At 42.8% G+C, this 16,725-nt stretch overlaps 1 protein-coding gene across 1 annotated transcript in view; it reads right to left on the reverse strand.

Annotated features, from left to right (window-relative positions):
• The window catches only part of SEMA5B (semaphorin 5B), an 848,743-nt gene that overhangs the window by 80,019 nt on the left and 751,999 nt on the right, over positions 1 to 16,725 (reverse strand). Inside the window, exon 18 of the mRNA XM_086957072.1 lies at positions 12,937 to 13,155. Within this exon, the coding sequence (XP_086813198.1) occupies positions 12,937 to 13,155 (219 nt within the window). The remainder of the gene's footprint in view (positions 1 to 12,936; positions 13,156 to 16,725) is intronic.

Consider the following 16,725-nt stretch of genomic DNA (forward strand, 5'->3'; position numbering starts at 1 on the left):
ATATTTGTTTACATTTTGTGTATTTATTTGTAAAGTTTTTTTGTTTATTTGTTTTTCTGACAAACCTCAGTTATCATTTTGGGGATACATGCTATGTTCAATTAGGTTCCTATCATGGTGAAATCATTTTTGCTGCACTTTGGATGTATTGCCATAGGCATTCCAAAATGGAGCCGGTTTACCATTGTTTGGTACTAATACTGACTGTCAACACTGTCTATTACTGCATACTTATTTAACGTGTAATGCACTGTTCAACCACTACCCATGAGCACGCCGATAGGGCTGAAACATGTAGGGTAATTTTTCTCACCTACATAAAATGGTCAATGAGCATTTGCAATCATCCAGAGCGCCCATATTCTGTTAATTCAACAAAGTGAATCAATATCTCTCTCTCTCTCTCTCTCTCTCTCTCTCTCTCTCTCTCTCTCTCTCTCTCTCTCTCTCTCTCTCTCTCTCTCTCTCTCTCTCTCTCTCTCTCTCTCTCTCTCTCTCTCTCTCTCTCTCTCTCTCTCTCTCTCTCTCTCTCTCTCTCTCTCTCTCTCTCTCTCTCTCTCTCTCTCTCTCTCTATATATATATATATATATATATATATATATATATATATATATCTCTATATATCTATATATATATATATGATATATATATATAGGTTGCATTTCCGAGATAGGGGTTACTCTCATCAAATTCTTAACAGTGCTCTCAAGCGTACTCAAAACATGACCAAGCAGGAAACATTAGTTCCAAAAGTTAAATCTAGACCCGATATTAGCAAAGAACCCAGTATACAGTCACGTGTCATCCTTACTTACAATAGACAACACTCAGAACTAATAAAGATCTTCTATAAAAATTGGAATTTGATCAAGAGAGATCCTATAATTGGTCAGAGTGTAGCGAACAAACCGGCACCCACTTTTAGAAGGTCTCCCTCTAGGGCCAAAGCTCTAGTGAGCAATAGCCTAGAATCACCAACCTCTGGTACGTGGATGTCTTTGAGTAAGGGTTTCAAAAAGTGTTCCCAATGTAAGGCGTGCCGCTTTGCGAGTAATAAGACTCATTACAGAAGCCCTTTCAAACAGGAACCCATTGAGATTGCTAAAAGATTGACTTGCAAAACTGATTTTGCAGTCTATGTGCTGGGGTGTCCTTGTGGGTTGAGGTATGTTGGGAGTACCAAGCTACCCGCCCACAAACGGATACTCCAGCACATTAGGGCAATCACAGGCCGGGATCAGGCATATCCCGTTGCCAGACATTTTGAAACTAAGCATGCAGGAAACCCAGTTCATCTCCAGTATTTTGTAATTGATACGGTTATACTGGAGCTAGACAGCAAAAATCCTAATGGGCTTAATGCCAGTGAGGATCTGTATACCAGTCTTTAGATCTTGTACTTTTTCCAATATCTGTCTGGTTGAAGAATACTTTTAACTGTAAGATGTAGGGACCTAACTGAACTGGCTGTGGAAGAGGTCTTACCACCTGGGGAATTTTCCTGTTTCCTATAAATATTATAAGGCTGCCTCTTTATTCTTGGTTATAACAAGTTTTAATGTGTAAGAGTAGATTCTAGTTTTAGATTAATAAATTGCACTCACTGGGGTTTTTTTTGCACATTAGGGGAATTTGCACATATGATCAATAAGGATGGCTGGATTTAAAATGTTGAGAAGGAAATTAAATGAAAGTGCACTTTACTTGGCCCACTGTGGGCTTCATTAGATTAAAAGGCATCTACCTTAGCAATCATCGGCTATAAAGACAACAGTGATTAACATGCATTATGCAGGAACTTATACACTATTATACATAGGGCTGTATTTATTGATTTCATTTTCGGAGGTGTTTAAATGCCCCAGAGATTTTAAGAATCCAATATCACTGTACTGTTAATGTGAATCATTTATACTTGCAGTATGTCTTTTATGTCTATGCCTTCTTTTGCACTGAATGCAATTGTTTTTTTCTCTGTACTAGCACTTTAAATAGCCGTCCTGATCACGCGCAACATGTCATGTGATCAAGCTTCACTGACATGTTGTTGACATGTTCACTGGCGGGTTTCATCAAGGGGGGGCCGAGAAAAAAGGGGGGTCCCAAAACGCGTTTTTCCCATGTTAATTTCCATAGGGCGGTTGGCCTCACTTTTAGCTCGAACGGCTGAATGGATTTGCACGAAACTTGACAAATATATATATATATATATACACACACACACACACACACACACACACACTCTAACTGAATACCTTACGTATTCACTTATTCAACATTACGGCATCCTAATTCAGTAGATCGGAAATTAGGCTAAATCCGAAATTTTGGATCAGAAAAAAAATGTGATCTAGAACTGTGGCTCTGTAATTGTTAAGGTATATGCACCATATACGGTATAACACGCCAACCTCTTCTTAATTATGAATAATGCTGTTTTTTCCTGAAATGTTTATTTAATATGGAACATCACAGGTTTGAAGTAATTTAAAAAGGCAGACCTGAATTTTGTACAGGCTATCTTCTTTTCCCAGAATCCATTGCACTCATGTGTACAGACAGAATGCTTATCAAAGCTCTAGAACTTATGTCCTATTACTCATTAGCTAGAGAGATCACCAGAAAAAAACCTAACTGGGTAAATTCGTAAGTAGGCTGGTGACAACGTCTGCGATGTTTCAGCTTGTGTTTGAAGTCTTTTCCTATTGTTTTAATTACCAATTTAATGTTTTATCGGGCATCATTTAAAAACATGAGGGAATGCATTTTTAAGAATTAAACGACGAAAGTGTGTTCTCGTGTTTTTCATCAGTTCTAACACAGAGTTAATATTTCACAGCTCTTTTCCTTACGACTGCCCCTTTTCACAAAACAGCACAATGAGCTCTCTGCATCCGTCTTTCCAGCTGTTGAGCAATTGCTCGCTGGTGTGGTAGACTAAGGCCACACAGTGTTTGCCAATCATACTGACACTAGAGCGGTCTCTTACTCCAATCCTAAAGGTCCTCACTTTTCCTTAACTGTGTGGAGACAAACGTCTCAAGCTCCCAGAGCTACTACTCATGCATAAAACAGAAAATTAGCCTTCTGCTCGGTTCATGTTGTACACCATCGTCTGCCATTCTGCCACCTCATTACTGGTACTATTTCATCTCGCCAGCCCAGATCTTAGACTGGCAACAGGTTTTTCCTTTGTTTGTAATGTGCGCTGTGGCTAAGGGACTTTAAGTGAATAGTGGCAGATGCATCTCTATTTTATTTGCATTGAATAAATACATTATTTCCTTTGTAGACCATTCTAAAGCAAGATTTTGAATAATTTTCTAGGAAACCAGAATGCAAAATATGGGATATTTTTGTGCACGAATAATAAAAAGTATATGCTACTGAGCAAGAAGGTTCCTCCTATGCTTACATTTTGGAGACCACGGCCTAGTTAAATAGGACAGTTTTCCAATTTACTGTCTTCTCAAGCGGTGATCCTTCCCTTACACTCGCCTAAGTTCCTCGGAGGTGTCTTGAGGCTCACAATTCAACTATATCACCCCTGCGCCTGGTGATGTTGCTGAAACAGTCCCACTTTTCACGATGAGTGAACAGGCTTTTTTTACCCATTCCATTCTGGCTGAGCAGCATCTCAGAAGATAATCGAGGTGAAAGCGTGGTCAATGCTTGAGCGGAAGGCTCATGGGAACACCTTGTGCTAATGTGCCCAGGTGGTGCACTTCTTGGCTCTCCGTCAGTCCCAGCATGGAGTCAGAAAGACTTTTTCAGAAGACAGAATCACTATCTAATGAGCTCTTAAAGCAGGCCGGACTCGCTTTAAAGAAATGACAGATCCCAAGGAAGCTGTTGTTAAAGTACAAGGTAAGAATGTGGTCCCAGGTCCCTGATTAAATTTAAACACGGACTGCCTATCCTCATCATTATACAGAAATGTGGTGTACGTAGAACAGTCTTCCACTTTTCTGTTTGTTATAATGTGCCTTTTCATGGCCACTACAGAAGATTTATTTTAGTGTACAGATAATATTTGCCCTTTGCTATTTTCTAAAGCTATCAGACTGTTACAAACATAAAAAAAACGATACATTCTCCTAACATGCTAGCTTCACAGTGTACTCCGAGTTGGAAGGAAATGGCTGAGAAGCAAAATACAGATGGACAAAACATTTGCTATGTGGTTTAGAAATTTGAAGTCTGAGTTGTGAAAAAGGAATTAAATTGCACAACAAAAATAAGGGCTGATTTACAAACTGCACTTTTGAGTAAATTTAAACTTTTGACGAAGTTTACTACTTTTTGATGTTCACAAACTGCACTTTTGTATTAGTTCCAGCACTACTTATGGCCAACCACTGGTACTGCAACATTCACCAATAGATAATAATGGAGGTAGGGACGTAGAATCCCATAGGAAATAATGTTCAGTTTAATTCCGAAATCTTTTTGGTAGAATCAATGTTTTCCTAGGTTCAAAATGTTTTACAAGAAGGTAGAAAACGGGTGTGGATTTGGCCTAATACTTCTCCCGGAAGAGGGAAAATTGGGTTTAATTCCCCATTTTGGGAATTAATTTGTAATCCCAAGATTTAGATCCATACAAACCAGCAGCAACTGGACATTTGCATCCCCCTGATAGGCCGGTGTGTAAATCTGGGGAACTGTTAACATAGCACAAAGTGTCTGGTGTGTCAGAGGAAGATACTAGTTCTCCAGAAGCTGATTCTAGTGGAGTATTTGGGATGGCTGTAAGTAGTGTAGGTGGGTGATCAGGTGTAGCCCGGTTTAAAGAGAGAAGGTCAGTAGTTGTGTGGGTCCACTGGCAGGAGAACACATTAGTAATATAGTTTCAGGGTTACACACATGGGTGATGGGGTAGCAGAACCACTAGAATAGTAGACTATGTAAGTATCTGCAGTGGGGATGAACATGCTCTGGGGCATAGGTTATGTTTTGATTCATTGAAATTAAAGGCAGGATCATGACATTAATGACAGGATCACAGGTATCAATAGACAGCAGAGCCGGAGATCAGTTTCCAAAGTCCAACAGATGACACTCTAGAGTAAACAAGGGATTCCTGGCTCAGTGGGAGCTCCTACAAGCAGAATCCAGGAGCAGGATGAAGGGCCACGGTTTCAGGTAGACGTCAAACAGTAGACGAAAGGGGAAAAAAGAGGCTAGTGGTGGATCAGGGCTTATCCAGCAACAGGTCATTGACAAGGCAACATGCAAGTAGGGAGCAGGCTAGCACAAGGCAAAACAACAGGGCCATCTGAGAAAGAGTGATATTTTGTAAGGCTGCTTCCATTCCCTTCATGCTTCACTACAGTACTCAAAGAGATAAACCTCCTGTTGATGGCAATGGAGTGCTCTTGACACCCCAGTATTCTGCAAATATCTCTGGCTTGCATTTGCTCTTAAGTCTTAGTACTGTGATGCCTTTATGTATACACACACTCTACAAATAAACTTTCGATCATTCAGGGTGGAAACATGCACATTGATTTGTAGCACCCGCACAAAAACAAAGAGGATATACTAGATTCCAAATGAACTCATAGGGCCCAAGGCAAACATAGTCGTTTGCCGGTGAACTCCCTCTATCTTGATTTTTGCCACATTGGCCATCATTCTCAAGTGTGCTCCACTTAGGGTTATAGTATAATCCTTGCCAGCAAAACACAATTGTAGCTCTTTGTGCAACTGAATTCATGTTAATGGACTGTGACCACATCAGTTAAATGAGCCTCAGAATGAACGACAAGAGTACAAAATTACTAGTGTAGTAAATGACTCCCTTCAAACACGAGCCTGTACAAACCATTTATCAGCTCACATTGAGAGGGTGAGATGCGGGAGCCAGTCAGTCAGAAATACTTTATTCGGTTCATAACAAAAACCACAAAAGTATACAAAGTCCCAAAGAAAAGAAGGGCAGCGGTAATAAATTACAATATGGTTAACAGACAGCAAAAAAATATATAAAAAAGATAAAAACTATACAGAATATATACCAAATTCATGTGCAAATTTAAAAAGCATACACAGATAATCCAATTTGCTTAAAATTCATTATTTATAAACTCTAAAAACAGACCATGCAAGACTTTTATCTAAAACTAACTCGTTTTTGCCTTAGTCTCATGGCTATGGTTATAAATGTAGCAACATTAATGATTTCCCACGTATTGGACAGTAGCTGAAGATACAATAGGGACGGTTTCAATTGTCTAAACACTTTATCCTTTAGTAGGGGTACAATGAATTTTTTCCGAATGTCCGTAAAATAACCACAAAAGAACATGAGGTGAGCAGTGTCCTTTATCGAAAATCCATCACAAGTACACAATTCTAATTCTGATGCCTTGGTCCAACATGGGCGCCCAGAAAGAAGGAGATGACATTTATTCAGCCTAAACTTGGTTAGTAGATATCTGTGATTTGCATTATTAACAACGTTCAGATATGGTTCTAGGTTATGGTCTGTTGTTAAAACTAACTGATGAGCTCTCAAGGTTCACTTAGTCAACTGATAGCCTTCTCTATCCATCCCTTTATGCAGCCTGAATGCGGTCTTGACCCATTTCGTGTCTCCCTTAACCAGTTTGGACGGCTCATCAAATAATTCTGGGCGACCTAGTGAGGCTGCAAGTTTTTAAACATATTTTAGCCATGGAATGAATTCCCAATGTTCTAAAGTAAGACAGTCCCTCAGGATCTCATAGTTCACCTCCAATTCCGGATTCATCCAAACCGCAATCCACTTTAATAAGGGCGCAATGGCAATCCGGTCTTCTAGATATTCCACCCCACATTCTTGATTCACTATGAAACCTGAGGTCGATTGTGGTACTGATAGAATGGACTTCAAAAACTTGTCCTCTGCCACCTGCAACAACTTAACGTTCTTAAAACCCCATAGATCTGCACCATACATGGCTATGGAAACACATTTGGTGGCATGAACCTTTAACACTGCCTGTAACGGTTTTACCCCCAATTTACGGGAAAAACCCCAAACTGCAAAAATAGACCGGACAAAAGCATTTCTTTTCTCAGACAATTGGGGAAGCCAGGTGGAACTTTCATCAAAAACCACCCCCAGATATGGGAATCTAGTTACCCTCGATAACTTATTCCCATTACAGTGGAGTGTCATCAGCTTCCTATGCCTGCCCTTTGTACCCACGGCCATGACATGAGATTTGGTATAATTAACGCTAAGATCCAAAGAGGACATAAACTCATAAAATGAATTTAAAAGACTTTGTAGCCCTACTGACGTGCGCGCTAAAAGGGCGGCATCATCCTCATATAATAATGCGGGAATGGGGAACTTGCCTGCCCTCGGGATATCCTTGCAAGCTGCTCCTAGCACACTGGCCAACTCGTTGATGTATAAGGTAAATAATAGGGGGGCTAAAATACAGCCTTGCCTGACCCTGTTGGTTATACCTATCTTACCCGTACAATTCCCCTCACGATCGTATCTCACTGTGGCTGTGAGGTCCGTGTGGAGATCGGCTAAAAAATATACTATATTTTCATCGATACCCATCTTTAGGAGCAAACACCATAGCTTGGACCTGTTCACTCGGTCAAAGGCCGAGGACAGGTCCATACATGCTATATACAAGCAGCCTTGCTTCGCTATGGTATACTTCCCAATCAGCAATTGGAGGTTGAGGCTTTGATCTATCGTACTGCGCCCCTTTCTGAACCCATACTGTAATGCTGACAGAGAGTTCGTTTCCTCAAGCTAATCAGTTAATTTACACAGAACCACTCTGCCTAGGACCTTCACTGCAGAATCTGTGAGGGAAATTGGGCGGTAATTACCCGGGTCACCTCTGTTAGATTTTTTAAAAATAGGTACAATGACCGATTGCGACCAGGTCGTTGGGATACCAAATTTACAAATTCTATTTTAAATACACTAGATAAGACTTTAGACCATATTGCTATATTGGATTTAAAAAGATCGGCTGGTACGCCATCAGGGCCAGGGGCCTTAATGCTTGTCATTTTACTGATGGCTTCAGCCACCTCACCCTCATTCACCACTAAAGTACAAGGATGACTATTCGACGAGGTTGAAACATCAACCCCTGTAGTCACCTGTTCGTAAACTGACTTAAAATGGGTGAGCCACTTGTCTTCCTGAATGCCACAGTCTAGGACATTGTTGCTTGAGTCAACAAAGTAAGGTTGATTGACCACAGCCCAGAATTTGGCACTATTTTTTATTACGTCTATAGAGGTCAATTCTGCCCAGGCATCTTCCCTGATCTCCCGTCTCCTCTGTTCTACTGCTGCTTTATATGCTTTCCTTAAGAGGGCCAAACGTTGTCTGTCGACTGGCTTGCATGTCAGAGCCTCCTTCAATTTACGATTGGCTACTGAACAGTTATGGTCAAACCAGCCGACTGTCCCCGAATCTTTAGCTTTAACAGAACGCATCAAATCAGACATAACCTGGTGACAGACCTTTTGATATGCCTCCACTACCTCTTTCTTCCCAGCTTCCTCGTCCATACATATACGCAACTCCTCCCCTCTAATGTCAGAGAGGTTACTTAGGAAGTCTTCAGGGACAATTTTACACCATTTGATCCTACGTGCCTGGTCTATTGCCCGAATATCTTGTTTATCAACCCTGTTCAACGAGCTCTCAGACGTGCTAAGGACACCTCTAACACGTAGAAAGACAGGGTTATGATCGCTAAAATGAGACCAGACAGGAGAATAGCCTGCTATGTTATTTCCCAGGGTTAAGCTTATAAAAATAAATTCTATAGGTGACCCGCTACCATTTCCCTTAAAAGTGGGTATATCCACCTCATCCCCCGTGGGTAACATTAAACCATTTTCAGCCAGGATGTTTTCTAATAGAATTCCCTGATCCGTATGCTCAAAATGAGTATCACCTTGTTCAATGGGGGCAAATAGATCAGTGGACAAACATTTATCTGGGCAACCATGAATATTAAAGTCCCCCAGTAATATTATAAAGCATTGAGACTCAGTCAACTCCTGATATTCTGCAAAGAAGGAATTTAACGCTGTCAGGTTGCTAGTTGAGGTGGCTCTATCAAAAGAGTTATACAAATTTACAATTATGTGCCCCTTTGCAGGCAATTTGGACTGCCAAACAGTAAGGAGAACCTGTGGCAATCACTGTATGTGTTCCAAGAATATTAGCTGCCACCAGGGTAACCAACCCCCCCTTAGCTCTTCCTCTGGTAGTAGTAACTGCTGGGAGAGAGTAGGTGATATAGCCATCCAAAGTAAGTATATTCTTTGTGTCCCAAGTCTCCTGTAGGCCAATAATGTCTGCAGTACCTATAAATTCCCTCCAAATAGGATCATCAACTTTGTTCCTTAGCCCAGCAATGTTCCAAGTTACCACCTTTATGTCTCTGTTGCCTCTGGTGGCATCCTTGCCAACCAATTGACTATTAATACTAATTACTAAATCCCTGCCCTCACCAAGCTCCTGAGCAACTGGAGCTGATACCCTGGTATCCACATTAGGGACCCTAATCTCCGGGGCCACTTTTGCAGGTGAAACTGGTATGATCCTGTTTCCTTTAGCATTTCCTGACACTATGCTCTCCAGTTGTCAATCCACCCAACCTAAGTCGGACAGGCAGTTATACTGGTCTGCCATTGGGATAATGCAGAGATTATCTAATACATGGGGAGCTTGGGTATAATTATTTGAGTGACCAATGATCATACCGTTACCCCTAAAACTATCTGCACAGTGTCCATTGCCATTGATATACCTCCCTCCTCTTCTCTGAACTAGGTTCCACCCCTCCTCCCCGCCCCCACCCCAACTATAGGGGCTCATGTCCCTAGGCACCTCATGCCTCCTCCCTCCCCTGTGATGATTGGGGTCCTTTAGCCACCTCCATCTATTGTCCCGTTGCTCAATAGGCATATACAAATAGGACAAAGGCCTGGCCGTGACTAAGGTACCATTATTTCAAGGTTTCCCCCGGCAAATATATTCCACAATTCGGGAATCTTCAAAAGTCACTACTATGCAGTCCCCCTGCATTCTTTTCCTATTATGTCCCACCCAAGGCGTTCTCTCAACCATTAAGATATTGCCACAAAAATATGAAGGTAGGGGATAGTTATTAGCTAGCCAGTGGCATACCTTATTTTTAAGCGCCTGGAAAGTTTCTGAATTTGAAGGGGCTAATTCCGTGACCCCTGTCAAGATGATCACATAGGGACAGGCATCCGGCGGTAGATGAATGTTTCGCTGTGTCATGGTTTTTTCGAGGGGGGCTGAGTCGGGCTTTGGGGTGAAGGTAACAGGTCCCTTTGGATTACCTTGGTCGGTGGGCTTATTTAATATGGGGGTTTGGGTACTCTCTTTGTTACTCACAGGGTTAGGGAGATTCGGCAGCGGATTCTTGGGTGTCTTATTTTTAACCACTACTGAGCTTTTACTCACTGGCCGGGGTTTGCTAGCTAGAGCAGTTGCATGAGTTACCCTATTGGCATGAAGGCTATCCTGAGACCTTATATCCTTGTGTATATCATGAAGCAATTTTTCAATACCATGAAGCCTAGCTTCTAAGGGAGCGAGTAGTGTTTTAATAATTTTTGTTATAGTACAGCCTATGTGCTAGTCCTCTCCTTCAGTAGATCCTAATCTGTCGACTCCCGACCTGTCGGCTATGGTGCGGTCTTCAAAGATATCGGCCAGGGGGTTATCCAGCATGGTATCGTCAAGGATGTTCAAGGGTAATCTTGCGGTCTCAGATTGAGCTACTTCCGCCCCAGTTTTCCGCCCAACAGATTCCCTACTTGATTCCCTCAACTCTTCTATTCTACCCCTCTCATTAGAGTCAATACTGATGTTCCCGGCTGTTATTGCACTGACTTTCTTAGCTCCAGGGATGTTAGTATTGGGATGCTTACGTTTTGGAATGGCCCCCTCCCGCTTCCCCCTCTTCTGGCCATTTGGGGTCCCTCCTGAGAGTCTACCTGAAGATCTACCAAGTTAGACTCCAAACTAGTCCCTGTGAGGTTGTAAGCCTGGGCCTGGGGATTAAGGAGTAATGAGTCTCGTAAACCAGGCTGAATGCAGTTGAGATTATGAACATCAACACGAGTCTGCACAGGGTTAAGTATGCATAACGAGGTATCAGGGGTATGTACAGAACCAATGTGACCCAAAGACTATCTTTTAGATAATGCGAGTTCCTGGGAAACCCTTCTTTCCATGAGTACGATACCTTGATCGATCAAGGAATTAGTACGCACAATAAAATTATCTAATGTGCCGGTCATCTTTTTACCACCCGCCGCCGCCATACTTCTAGTTTCGCGGCAATCCATCTTCCTCACCGAGAACAGAGAGAGGAAACAGAGTGAACCGCGAACACTAGACTCACGTAGATTGTACTGATGAGTGGCAGGTGATCAGCTAAATGGGCCCCAACAACTAACATAAGAACAAAGGCAGCCAGAGTATGCTTACAAATCAATTCTGTTATCCACAGTCTTGGGTGATCGACCAAGATCTTTGGCCCAGTCCAGTCTCTTCCGGCCTCTGACGGCCACAGATGGCCCCGCCCTTGTCCCGGGCTTCTCCCGGGACGCTCCCGCGCGCTCCCGGGCAGCGGGGAGAATGTCCTTATAATATAAGAGAGTTGGTTGGTGGGGGCGGGGCAAGCAGGGAGAGCGGCCCAGGTGTCTCGGGTTATGCTCACAAGGACTCCTGGGAGATGAAGTCCCTGGTCCTACCGCTCGAAGCCCTGCTGCAACACTACGCACCCCACAGCAGCAGTCTCTAAGGTCCCAACACTTCCTTTGGTACAGAGTCCACGGGTAGCGCACACAGCGAAGCGGGACCCGCAAAGCGGGTTCCGCGAGATGCAGCGCTGGAAGAGGGCACACTAGCAGCAACAAGGGACCGAGGTTCAGAGTCCCGGCAGGTAAGCAGATTCAGAGTCCCATACAGGTTTAGGAGGCAAAGATTTTTATCGTTGTTGGAGGGGGCGGGGCAAGCAGGGAGAGCGGCCCAGGTGTCTCGGGTTATGCTCACAAGGACTCCTGGGAGATGAAGTCCCTGGTCCTACCACTCGCAGCCCTGCTTCAACACTACGCACCCCACAGCACCAGTCTCTAAGGTCCCAACACTTCCTTTGGTGCAGAGTCCACAGGTAGCGCACACAGCGAAGCGGGACCCGCGAAGCGGGTTCCGCAAGATGCAGCGCTGGAAGAGGGCACACAAGCAGCAACAAGGGACCGAGGTTCAGAGTCCAGGCAGGTAAGCAGATTCAGATGCGGGAGCCCTTTAAGGCTCAAGTTGCTGCAGTGCTAATAAAGTTAGGGTTTTTTAAAGCGTAGGTAATCATAGGAAAACAAACATTCTGTGAACAAATGGCCACAATACACTTGCCAAAGGCTCCATATCATTCCATATCTTTCCATATGGAGGATCTAAGTACTACATTCCTATATCTCTTTGGTTGCATCTGCACTTTCATCTATTCAGAATGTGTTGGCCAGATACATACCTTCCCCCAGGGTTATTAAGCAAGGCTTTGAAAAGCGACAGATATATAATAATTCAATATAATGTAATACAATATCTAGCATAATGACTTACTCGCATCACATCCTGCATAGTGGCCTCCTTGGTTTCTTGTACTATCAACCACGAACCATGAAGATGTGTCTATGATACAGGAGACCCCTTGGAACCATAATCTCATCCCCATATCTTCTATGGCCTGGTGTGAATAATTTTCAATCCCTAGCAAACTGGTTGAAATTACACAACCCTCGCCCAAACGCTGTATAAAGGGGCATTGTAAACGAAGGAAGGAGAGACGAGAGACATAGGAAGGGATTAATGCAAGATTTAATCAAAATTTGTGAGAACAGTAGAGTCCACTCACCTGGACAGGGCTGTAAATTGCAATCTTGGTATTCCGCTGCTGACCCTACACAGGGTAGGCCGCCATTTTTCGGTTCTGGGCTTGTGCATGTTCTCTTCCGGCTCTTAAATCCCATCTCACAGTCTTTGGAGCAGGACGACCAGGCACCCCATGAAGACCAGCCACCACTGATGATGCGAGTTGGCGACTTCCCAGATCTCAGGAGATCTTCTACAAGAGCTAGAGAAACAGCAGAAATTATGAGATTCACCACTGGAGCCATACATCACATTGCTATCATTGGGAACAAACAAACTGCACCTTATTAGTACCTATTAAGAAAGGGAGAGGGGTTAAAGAAATATATCCTGAACATTCAATCAATTAGTGAGGTGACAGATTTATTGCACTCAACACTAGTGTGGATGTCGTGTCCTAAAAAATAAAAAACACAATACTCATATTAAAAAGTTCCTGTCTACCGTAGATGCGTTAACAACTTTTAAAAGATGGCTCTGTATTTGTATTTCTTCGAAAATGTGCGCGTAATTGCCAGCCAAAATGATTTGCCTCGCTCGCTTTTTTCTCAGCCCATTTTTAAAAAAAGCCTCTTTTTTTTTATTCAAAATGCGCAATTGTCTGGTCCCAAATTGTCCTCACGACGACGCTCTAAGTTAGTCAATGGTATTCTGTGTATTGACACAGGTATGCTGGTTTTTGGTAAATCTGCAAGGATTTGATTTGCTCAAATAAAGTTGTCATGCCTAAGTGGATTTAACAGAGAGTACTGCACACCGCTTTGATGTATGTAAGTACTTTTAAAAAGCTATAACTGTTTTTTGGATGTAACTCAAGGAGTGCTGAATCATCTCTTGTAGGTTCTGGTGTGCAATATTGTGCTTATTTCTTTATTTTAGGGTTTTCTATAGTGGAACATGGAACACTTTAGAGCGCTTTTGTGCAACGTTACAGAGTAAGACAAATATTATCCCAGTGATTACTTGGACATGAATCAAGCGGATATTATGGCACTTCAGGAACAAATTGAAAGGCCGTAGTGTAGGTAGCTTAGGTGAATTCCTATGGCACTTCACAGTGAACTTCTCAAATGACGAAGGAATTCTCAGGAGTGGTGGATGGATGTAGTAGTGGGCTAATGGGGAAAATTAAATGTGAGCTTTGTGTATAGACACAAATTGTATACGTAATATCATACATCTCTGAAGTCCTAAAAATGTTCGTTTCAATCGCTTCATGAAGACGAGGTAGTTCAGATGTCACCTTAAAGTGCGAGATGAAGGTGTTCCACGGCTTTGGGTCCTGCACGTTCTAGACTCTAGCCCCATGTTCTTGCTCTTTGACTTTTTTGTTTGTGGAATCTGTGAGACATGGTTGAACCGCAGCCCTGGTTTACTACTTAAGTCTTCTAAAAGAAAGCAAGATTCCCCTCATTGCCCACTGGTGGACGTCAAAGGTGCTCAGGTAGGTGAGGGGCTATCTTGCTTTTCCAGTCCTAGATCTTTTGTGGAGCCTGTGAGAAGATGGAGCACTAAACACAAATTGTAAAGAGGTTTCCACTACCTTTAATGGCCGCTTACCGATATAGATCCTAAAGGACTGACAGTAAGTCTGTCTTTCTTGTCTGCTACACTTGGCAGCTATTGCAACCAGGGCACTGCTAGATTAAACGACCTATCAGGATGCCACTATTTAATAAGGAGTTGGGAAATACAGGATTAGAACACGGTTCTCCAAGTTAATGTTTGTTTGACGAACATTCTTTTTTGCATAAAGAAAATCAACCTAAGGAGGACAGAATGGTTCCACAAATGAAATATGGTTTGCCTGGGCCCAGTCCTGGTCCCTGGCCAAAGAGTAAAAAAAAACCTAGCTGTGAATTCGGAGAATTAAGAACATGAATGCAAAATAACAGTGGCGGCTGCTACCTGGAAGCAGCAGTGGGGTGAGGTGAGGGGTGAGGTGTGGGGGTTATAGGATCGGGCTAAAAAAATTAAATAAACACTTAACGCCCATCTGGCAGGCCGATCGCTACCACCTCTCCTGCGTCCTCTACCTGGCTTCTTGGTGGAAACAGGAAGCACCAGGGCTCTCACGCTCCCCGCAGCCCATCACAACGCTGCAATGCATCATTGTGATTGGTCTGAGCTCAGTGACAGGGCTCAGCCAGGGGCTGGAGGGGCAGGCTGTAATGCAGACTGCATGGAGAACATGCTATGTGCGCATCACTGTCTCGGACCAATCACTCATGCTCACATAAGGAGTGCAAACCACTCCTCCCCCTGCTCTGAGACAAAGACGCCGCAACGAAAAACAATAAAATGATAATAACCTCAAGTTTTTATCATTTTATTTTTCCTTTTTTAGACTGCAAAAAGCAGCAGAGGAGCCGCCACTGCTAAATAACATCAAATGGACTGAATAGCTGATCACTGCACACATGGTCTACGGTTCTATTAATTAGGCATGACTTCCCTAGAGCCAGATGCAAATTTCGGAAAGAATTTAAAATGATTCTACTAAGGTTTTATATCAGATATAAAGATTACCAAGGCTGCAGTCCAAGATACTTCCGTAGATACTTGCACCAACTGCCTCCCCAACTTGGCTGTTGGGCACACACAAATAAACCTTTGGTCCAGCCGCACCTTACAGTCTGCTATCCAAGTTCAAATGAAAGAACATAGAAGCAGATATTTCAGGCCACTGTGTGAACATCTTTGGAATGCCTTTGATCTCCCACTGAGGCATCTCTCATGTGGAAGTTAAAACATCAGCCTGTAAGGAGGAATCTGGACTATGAATTTGTCACAGAAAGGCCAAGCCATTCTCCCCTGTTCCGGCGCGACCGGAAATGGCCTAGACTAGAACAGCCACCACAGCTTCCTAAACAACGGGCACTCTCTCAATATTTCAGATTCTTATTCTGATGTGTTAGCGCCTCATGAGAAGAACTTGCAAGAGGAGACGTGAGTGTGCTATAAATAAGTGAAGGCAGCCAGCAGCTACACTCTAGCCTTAGAACTCGACTCTTACCAGCGGTAAACTGGACCTACATACCCAACCCAACCCACCTCACAGACAGCCGACAAAAAACACCACATCGCAATGAATTCTCATCAACACTACACTGTCATATTCGTAGGGTAGGTTAGAGGTGAACCCACCAGGGTCTGTGAAGGAAACCACAGAGCCATCCATTTACACAAACAATAAAAACACATCGCTCAACTTATTTGTTTTTAATATTGTATTTACTGAGATGAGGTTTGGTTTAAACTAGTCTGATTATGGCCACTGTGCCCATTAAGTTAATATTTATGGGCGTTTTTTCTTTTTTCTTCTCTCCCCCTTATTTCTCTTTCACCCCTTTTTCTTTTTTCCCTCTTCCTCCACCCATGTATATTTTTATGCTCCATGTAAATATATATTTTTCTACAATAAAAAATTACAGAAATAAAAAAAAAATTATGTTGGAGGTGAAAATAGCATGAAAGACCTGTCTAGCTGAATCAAACCTTAGTGATAAGGTCATTTTGCCTGTAGCAGTGACATTTCAGCTCTGCATGGGATGTCGAGGTGTTGCCTTTCCGCATGACAGAACTGCACAAACCTACCCGCCTTTCCAGGAACCCTACTCTGTTGAACATTTCTGCTTTCGGGAAGAGAATCTGGTTTGCACAAGTGTGCTTCATTTAAGTTCGAAACAACGTATACACATTGGCATACATTAACTTAAGTCTCGGTCTGAGATCAGCAAGGCCAGATTAAATGTTCTCTGCTATGGAATTT

Source organism: Lissotriton vulgaris, chromosome 2_1, assembly GCF_964263255.1.
Source record: "Lissotriton vulgaris chromosome 2_1, aLisVul1.2, whole genome shotgun sequence".
NCBI classification, from domain to species: domain Eukaryota; kingdom Metazoa; phylum Chordata; class Amphibia; order Caudata; family Salamandridae; genus Lissotriton; species Lissotriton vulgaris.